At 41.7% G+C, this 7,762-nt stretch overlaps 1 protein-coding gene across 1 annotated transcript; it reads right to left on the bottom strand.

Annotated features, from left to right (window-relative positions):
* Nucleotides 1-5,189: 5,189 nt before the first annotated feature.
* On the bottom strand, nt 5,190-7,133 carry LOC113240146 (melatonin-related receptor-like). Its single transcript, XM_026477379.1, has 3 exons — nt 6,938-7,133; nt 6,227-6,396; nt 5,190-5,986 (listed from the first exon to the last, which is right to left on the bottom strand). The coding sequence occupies exons 1-3, from the start codon at nt 7,131-7,133 to the stop codon at nt 5,279-5,281; spliced, it is 1,074 nt and encodes a 357-aa protein (XP_026333164.1). The 3' UTR covers nt 5,190-5,278.
* Nucleotides 7,134-7,762: the final 629 nt, after the last annotated feature.

The raw sequence follows: 7,762 nt of genomic DNA, 5'->3' as shown, positions 1-7,762 counted from the left end.
AGTCAGACTCAAAGTGAAACAAAAGACAACAAATCCTGTACCAATGATTGTTTAGCATAACTTATGATACTAAAATAAATGCATGGACTCCCATATCCGACCTTTACTTTCTATTCGACTATCCACTATACAAATAGTTGTTATGCAAGACTGCAAAGAAACTTGAGCAAACGAAGGAAGCTAACACAGACATATAGGTACGCAAGATGAAGCTAAGATTGAACCACGAGGGACGCAAGAGGTTTAAAAATGCATTCCTGAGCGTAGCGAGAGGGTTTCAAGGCACGAGACGCAAAACAACTTTGCTGCCGAGCGAAACACACAACTTTTCACCTCACTATAGCAGGAAAATTGTAAATGAAAGAAAGACATATGCATTGAAAAACATCAGTTCAAATAATCAAAAGAAAACGTTTACCTTCGGTTGCGTTCTCATAAACCTCATAAATTTTTATTCTTGCTTGCTTATAATTTCGTGTGATTAAATGATTATTGAAATGATTTCAGTTTCACAATTAGTTATCATTGTCACTTTAATGTCAACAATATTACGAAGAAAATATACCAACGGATTTATGTTACACAAATAAGTAATGTACAACAACTCGCGTAGTTGAATGTGTCATTATCTTTTTTTTCTTCATCGAAAGAAAACCATCGTCAAGTTCGAATTTCAAAAACCTTTTCCACGCTAGATGACAAAGAAAACAACTGAGGTGAAAAGGTTATTAGTTAATTCAATAGTAAAAAACAAGTGATATATCAAAATAAAATACTGATAAAAAGTATTTATTTAGAAAAAAGAAAGTACAATAGAACAAAGAGTCAACACAAAGTAAAATGACATCGAAAAATATATTAAAACTTATAAATCACTCGTAACGTTTCGTGCAAATCATTGGAATATCCACAACATTAGAGTGGAACCCAAGCCTACGTCTAGTCCCCCGGCGATGGAAAGGGGAAGGCGGAATTAAATCGTGTAATTCCAACGCAGAAACGTCAGTAGATATGTCCCTATCTTCTGACTCGAGTGAGGTAGTCCCGGAGAGACTACGGGCTCCCCGATAAGACCAGGGTATGGCAAACGACCGGGCCAAGCTCTTCTCCAATCATACGCCTTCACGAGCGTCTCTAGCCGACCCGGATTCTGGGTATAGACTCGCCGGGGCTTATGGTAGCTGCAGAGACGGATATTCGTATTCGCGTCTGCTCCGGTGCGTAGTGTGGGGCCGGGGCGCATGTCTTGTGTGCAGCTCTCGCGTCTTAGTAGCGGTCTAGACGAGGGTCTTAGGCAAGGAGATGCCCTTAAAGTTGAAATCTATGTCCGGACATTATCGCAGGACACTGCGACCGGCATCTCCGGTCTCGGCACTAGCCCGGAAAGCTAGTAGAGAATGAACTAGTATCCGCCGGTCTCTTCAGTCACGTACATTTCTTGAAACTGGAAAGACGTTTCGGCGTCGGAACTTGAGCATGCCTTCAGCTCCGCCACCAAAGAGGAGATTTGGTAGTGAACTTTAGGGTCAAAGGCTTAGCGGTGGCAACCGTTAGTTGCGCAATGCGCAACGGGAAGTGCGCGTGCCTGCAGCTCCGGTACATGTCTGGAAAATAGGGAGGGCAGCTCACCCGAGGCACTACCCTTTTGAGAACCGGATGAAGTCCCGATGTGAAGTAACGCCTCGCTTTGAAAAGGATACCAAGTTTTCTGGTTGCATTTCTCGCTTTTCTAGTAGCTAGTAGTAGTTTTCTGGTAGTAGCTGTACAGCTTCTGTAGACCTTACCTATTTCTACCACCAAGCCGTAATGTGAGCATTACTGCGTTCCGATTTAGAAGGATAAAGGTGCTGGTGAAATTACAGGCACATGGGACTTATCAACTTATGTCTCAGGGTGATGGGCGCAGTGGCAGTACCCATAGGATCTTTGCGATTTAAAGCTCTAAATGGCACTGTAACTGTTATGGATAGGCGTGTCACTTACCAACAGGTGCACGACTTGTACGTTCAGCTACTTGGTACATAAAAATAATTTCGGCCATGGATTCAATGTATCACAAAGTACAAATTTGACGTAATTTCCATTCCAAGTAATTGGAGACGGTCGGCTATCGTTTTGGATATATTACGAAAAGTCGGAGTCAGGTCAAACGAATTCCGTTTTGTGGAGAACAAACAGACACGCCTGTGTTTTGGTAGCATTAAATTTGATACGATTGACATCGACCCAATCGGGGACTGCCTTAAGTGTTAAATTCAAACAAGTAATCGTGGTCTCACGACAAGATTGCGTTTCTTCTCCATTGGCCCTTGCATTTGTCAAGTATCTATCTACAACAGTACTGTCATCAGCGTACCCGAAGGTACCTGGTATTAATATACCGTTGATATGCAGCAGAAAGAGAGTTGCGGGCAGTACGAAACCCTGAAAACCTCCGGAACTCTATCACCTGGTGTTCGAAAGATTAGCCAGCCTTCTAAAACGATTCGAATCGAACGCTCGCGCAAGAAATCCGTGATCCAATTGCAAATGTCAGTGGGAAGCTCATTGGAGGGAAGCTTGTTTAAAAGGCTTGTATACAAGACCCGTCAAAGGCTTTAGAAATGTCCAAAGACACTGAAAGGGCTGCGCCTGCTTTTATATAGCCTCGCTTCATATGTGAGAAGAAGTGAAAGGGCTCACTCGTATAGAACGCACTCGTCGGAATCCGTACTGGAGATCAGTCAGGAGGTCGTTGTCTTCAAGATATGATAGAAGACGGTTGTTAAGTACACGTTCCATAGTCTTGCAGAATATGTAAGTTACTGAGATACGTCTATAGTTGACAGGATCAGATCTGCTTTCTTTTTTTGGCACAGGATGCGCGTGTGCAAGCTTCCACGTTCTCGGAACTACATCAGTTTCAAGTGAGCGGCGATACAAGCGTGTGAGAACAAGAGACAACTCAGGTGCACAGTTACGCAGTACTATTACTGGAATTCCAACTGGCCCGTCAGCTTTATTCACGTCTTAACTCAGCAGAGTTTTGAGTCCGATTTTTGGCGTATGCCAACTAGCGCCATAGTGCAGCCTGGTTGAGATTCTTATGGTCTGGTGTGATGGGTTAGTATTCGCAATTCGACGTCAAGGCGCCTATTTTGCTTATGTCTGGTGCAGGGTCCAACTCGTGTCATCCAAGCTCCTCCAGGAATACTAGCATCCTCTTGGGTCTGTTGAAGACTTCGGGCAGCGACCTTGGCACTCCAAGGTACTTTGGCCTGTATTTGGCCACGCCGGAGCAGTGAAGTAGAGCAATTAGTAAATAGAGCAGTGAAGAAGTCCCCATTCGCACTCTGTATAGAGATGACTGTCTGTGATACCCAAATTGAATATGGTTTTTTTGACATGGACCATAACCCGTTAGGACGGAAGTTAGAGCGCGAAGTTCTTGCCTTTTGAGCATGGCGTTGAGCGTGTTTCCACAGCCTGTCTACAAATGGTAAGGTTATCCATGGGTTATTATAGGAAGCTTTTGTATTTATGATCTATTGGTAACGGAGGCACTCTATGGGTTATGGTCATACAGCGTCCGTCTCCGACCCTTTAGTTAGACCATCTACTGTGTCATTGCCGCGTGAACCTCTGTATCCTTCATCCACTGTAGAGTTACGTAGTTGTGCGTACATTCCTCCATGAATGCTTGACGACATTCATAATTATGCTCTGAGTTTATGTCATAGCTATTCAGTGCTTGAAGCATTGACATGCGTCGGAAAGTATTCGAATGGAGTGATTCTTTACTAAATGATTATCACTAGTATCAGGTTTCTTACCACGGTATGACTTCTTTTTATTTTCCCGATATTTCGGAACGGTTGCACGCTCCATGGTCACGGGTTGACTGGACGGCGGCAGATGACAGCTTTAAGAGCAGACATATCTGTCTACCCTCTTGCGCTGTCGACGACTACTTTCATCGCGATTTGTTGTGGCGTTACCATTTGATTCTTTACTCTTCGTTATGATTGCTTCTGCTGCCAAGTTGATACCCACACATTCAACCTGGAACACCATGTTATAGTCACCAAGCGGTGTTGATATCCTGATATTGAGGTCTTCTGACAATACCCCCGTACCTGTTCCTGAATTCGTTTTTGACGCGCCTGCCTACGGTATGTTAGGTGATAGGTTTGCCGCAGTACCGGCTGTGAATTCTCTGCAAAGAGTAAGGCAAAGAAATTCGCGGTATCGTCCACAGAATGGGCTAGCGAGCAGTCCGGCCGCAGCAGAGGTGGTAAAGAAAGGCGACTAAGTTTTTGACCTTGTCCATAGTGGCGACGGCGTGTTGGATGAACGCGAGCCGTTTATTGGCTATGAACTGCTGGGAACCCACACTCAATTACGCGCAGTTGCTAATGCCGCACGGGGCGTGGATTATTATAATTCTTACTAAGTAGTGGAGCACGTCCGTGCATCGCAACGCACTGATTATTACGAGTATGGTTGGTAATTAACTTACTCAATAAAGGCACACGTTCGAAAAGTTTTGGCGCGAATGTAACTCAACGATGCCAAGCCTCAGCCAAGTAAAGCCCAATAAAGTAGGTATCTCATTTTAAGTTCACTAACGTCAATAATTTTGCTATTGAAATAATAAGTGAGGTAAAATGAATTCATAATAAAATGTTCACTTTATTTTCCTGACTATTCGTATAAATGGTACGTCTTTAAAACTTGCTAGCTAACACACAGTTTTAAGTAAATTAGAGTTAAGAAAAAGGACGTGCACTGAAGCTTTTTTCAGGATCAGGTAAAAAGACAAACAAGCCATGATACTAGACCCTCTATTTTTGTATAAAATGCCTTTTGCAAAATGTCTAAAAGACCAAAAAAGTTCTCAGATCAAATCTATCTCAAAAACGCGAAAAGAATCGCTGACTTTAACAATATAAGAAAATTTGCAAAAATTGATCTTTTAGCCTTTTGCCTTTCCAGTGTCGATATAGGTAGTCAAAATATTGTAACATAAATATTATAAAAATAATCAACATCATCCTTACAAGATAGGTCGAGTGTAATACTCCAGTATTTAAAATACTATGATGAAAAGAACGTCACAAAAGAGTAAAACGGCTCTGAAATTAGATTCGATAAAATTCTTAGCTTGAACAAACAAATATATCTATCACAATGATATAAGATATTTTGAAACTTTTATTAACATTCAGATTAAATTAAAAATATATTAAACTTAAACATGTACCTACTTAATAAGAAACGAAAGAACAGCTCAGTCAGTTTACAAGTCTTGAGTCTCGCGACAAGTGGAAGCAGCACGATGTCGTTGTGGGCTGTGGGAGTTGACGGCTTTGTGCATGATGTGGACCCTGACATCGCATGACGGCCTGTAGTAGTCTCTTCTATGACGACCTCCAAATGAGCTTGACAGACTACTTTTGCAGCAGCAGTAATTGAACAAGTGAGCGAAAGCTCGTCTGTAGTTTCTATTAGCGGCGCAGTATAAGAAGCTCGTTATTGCCGATCGAGAGATTCCAATCCAAGCAGAATAGTAAAACTTGCTATCACTAGTGGATGGAAATTCAAGCACAATGATGAGGTACGGTATCCAGGCCAGAATATATAACAAATATGCTACTAGGTTTAGGCTGGCGGCCGAATAATCCCTGTCGAATTGCTGTGATCGTTTGTACTGCGTCTGATCACGCGACTTCTTACGTATTGTGGTCAAGGATGTGACAAAACCAAATATAGTGAGGAGCATGGGTATTACGTGGAGGATCACGAATGTGATTATTCTAAAGTAGAAGTTGCCGAAGTGCTTGCGTTCACAGTAGTCGTAGTCGAGGTCCATAAAGACGCCAACGCCTGCGACCACGACGCTGACGCAAAACACGATGATCGATAAACATCCTATGCGCATCGAAAAGATCATGTCGTATTCCGATGAAGTACCGCAAACCCGGTAGTAGCATTCGCCTGCCGCCAGCTAGAGACAAAAGAAAATATTGGGCCTTTGTCCTTCGTAAGACTATTTGTGAAGAACACATTAATGCGTAATTAAATACTATAACATAAAATTTAAAATCGCGTAGCTTTAAATTTCGCTCATAGCGCCACTGCAACACAATAAATGGTAAGAGTTGAATTCGGCACCACCTAAGTAAATATTTACTTATTTCTAATAAATTATTATCAAACAGTTACCAACAACCTAAACTACACTTACCGCGAAGAATATACTGTAGCTATAGGTGGATGCCTCGGTGAGGAAATGTAACGATTGGCATACAGGGAGTAGGTCCCATTCCCCGGAAAGCAGGACTACAGCGGACATTGGCATGACCCCAGTGGTGATTAACATGTCGGCCACGCCAACACACGCCAAGAATGCATTTCCTGCACAAAATTAACGAAAAATTTTAGTTTTCAATATATATTCTATATCTCTTTGAAATGTGACGTTCAATCCATTTTAAACATTGCATTAACAAATTAATTCTTTCCATGTGAAAATTACTAAAGAAATGTTTTTCAAATATAAATAGATAGCAAAAGAATCAAAGCAGTTTGCTCTTCCTTCGAAACAAGATATAATATTGACTCAGGAGCTGGTTTATTTTAGAATGTTCTACAAAGTCATTTTAATTAATTAGCTAGTACGAGTATGAGTTAAATATCAAAATAATATTTCTCTCTTAGACTTAATTAAATTACTAGGAACGTGCTCAACAAAAATCTAAGACGTTCTACTTATATCAATTGATCCGTAACTACATCAATGTATTTCCATGCCGACAAGCTACATTTTCTTTTTCAGTATTGAACAAAATTAAGCGGATTAGGCCAGCCGACGGTCAGACTTACAAAGGTTCATAAAGTAAACCAGTTATATGACATGTTTAGCTAATTTAGAAGGAAAGTTAATCTTGCTACTCACCCAGGCGTTTCAGCGTGTGTTCAACAAAAAAGGAAGCTACGAAGTAGCCGTTCATAATGGAGCTGATGACCGAGCAGCAGACCATGAAGAGTAGTCTGTCAAGCTTGGGCCATTCATGGCTGAGCGTGACGGGTGAATAAACCCCGTGCGGTGCGCTCGCGTTGTGCGTGAGAAGATCATAGAAGCTGGACGGCATCCCGCTCTGTTTCTAGGAAGACGAAAATCACTAGTTAGATATTTCTTTTGGTCACTGGATTCGCTACTCCCAGTCTTAGACTGTTTTCTTTAGTACCAATGACGGGATGAACAAGTCGTGGGCCTGGTGGTAAGTGACACGCCTGTTCATAATAGTTGCAGTACCACTCAGAGCTTTTAATCGCAAAGATCTGAGGGGCACTGCTACTGCGCTCGTCACCCTGAGATATAAGTTGACAACTCCTATGTGCCTGTAATTTCACCAGCACCCTTACCCTTCAAAACTGGAACGCAGTAACGCTGACATTATTACTAGGCGGCAAAAATAGGTACGGTGGGGCAGTACTACCCTGGACGAACTCTTTCACAAGAAGTTCTACTGCTACTAACTACGTGATAGTTATTATAAATTACCTATAAGTCACGAAACCAACAAAGAGGAAATGTCTTTAATAGATTTTATGTCAAAGCGTTATGAATCTGATTACATAGTGTATCTCCCACTGGAATGATGGTAACCTCGTCAATTCAACCAACCCTTAAGCTGTTGAACGTCTTAAATATCTTAGGTATTGCGATTAGTTCATAGCATATTGATTGTTCATCTTAACTTCGGTAATCAGTGTTGAT

This window comes from Hyposmocoma kahamanoa, unplaced genomic scaffold (assembly GCF_003589595.1).
Source record: "Hyposmocoma kahamanoa isolate Upper Pololo Valley unplaced genomic scaffold, ASM358959v1 100021, whole genome shotgun sequence".
Classification (NCBI taxonomy): domain Eukaryota; kingdom Metazoa; phylum Arthropoda; class Insecta; order Lepidoptera; family Cosmopterigidae; genus Hyposmocoma; species Hyposmocoma kahamanoa.
Note: the sequence above shows the minus strand (reverse complement) of the source record. Positions and strands in the feature narration are given on the sequence as shown.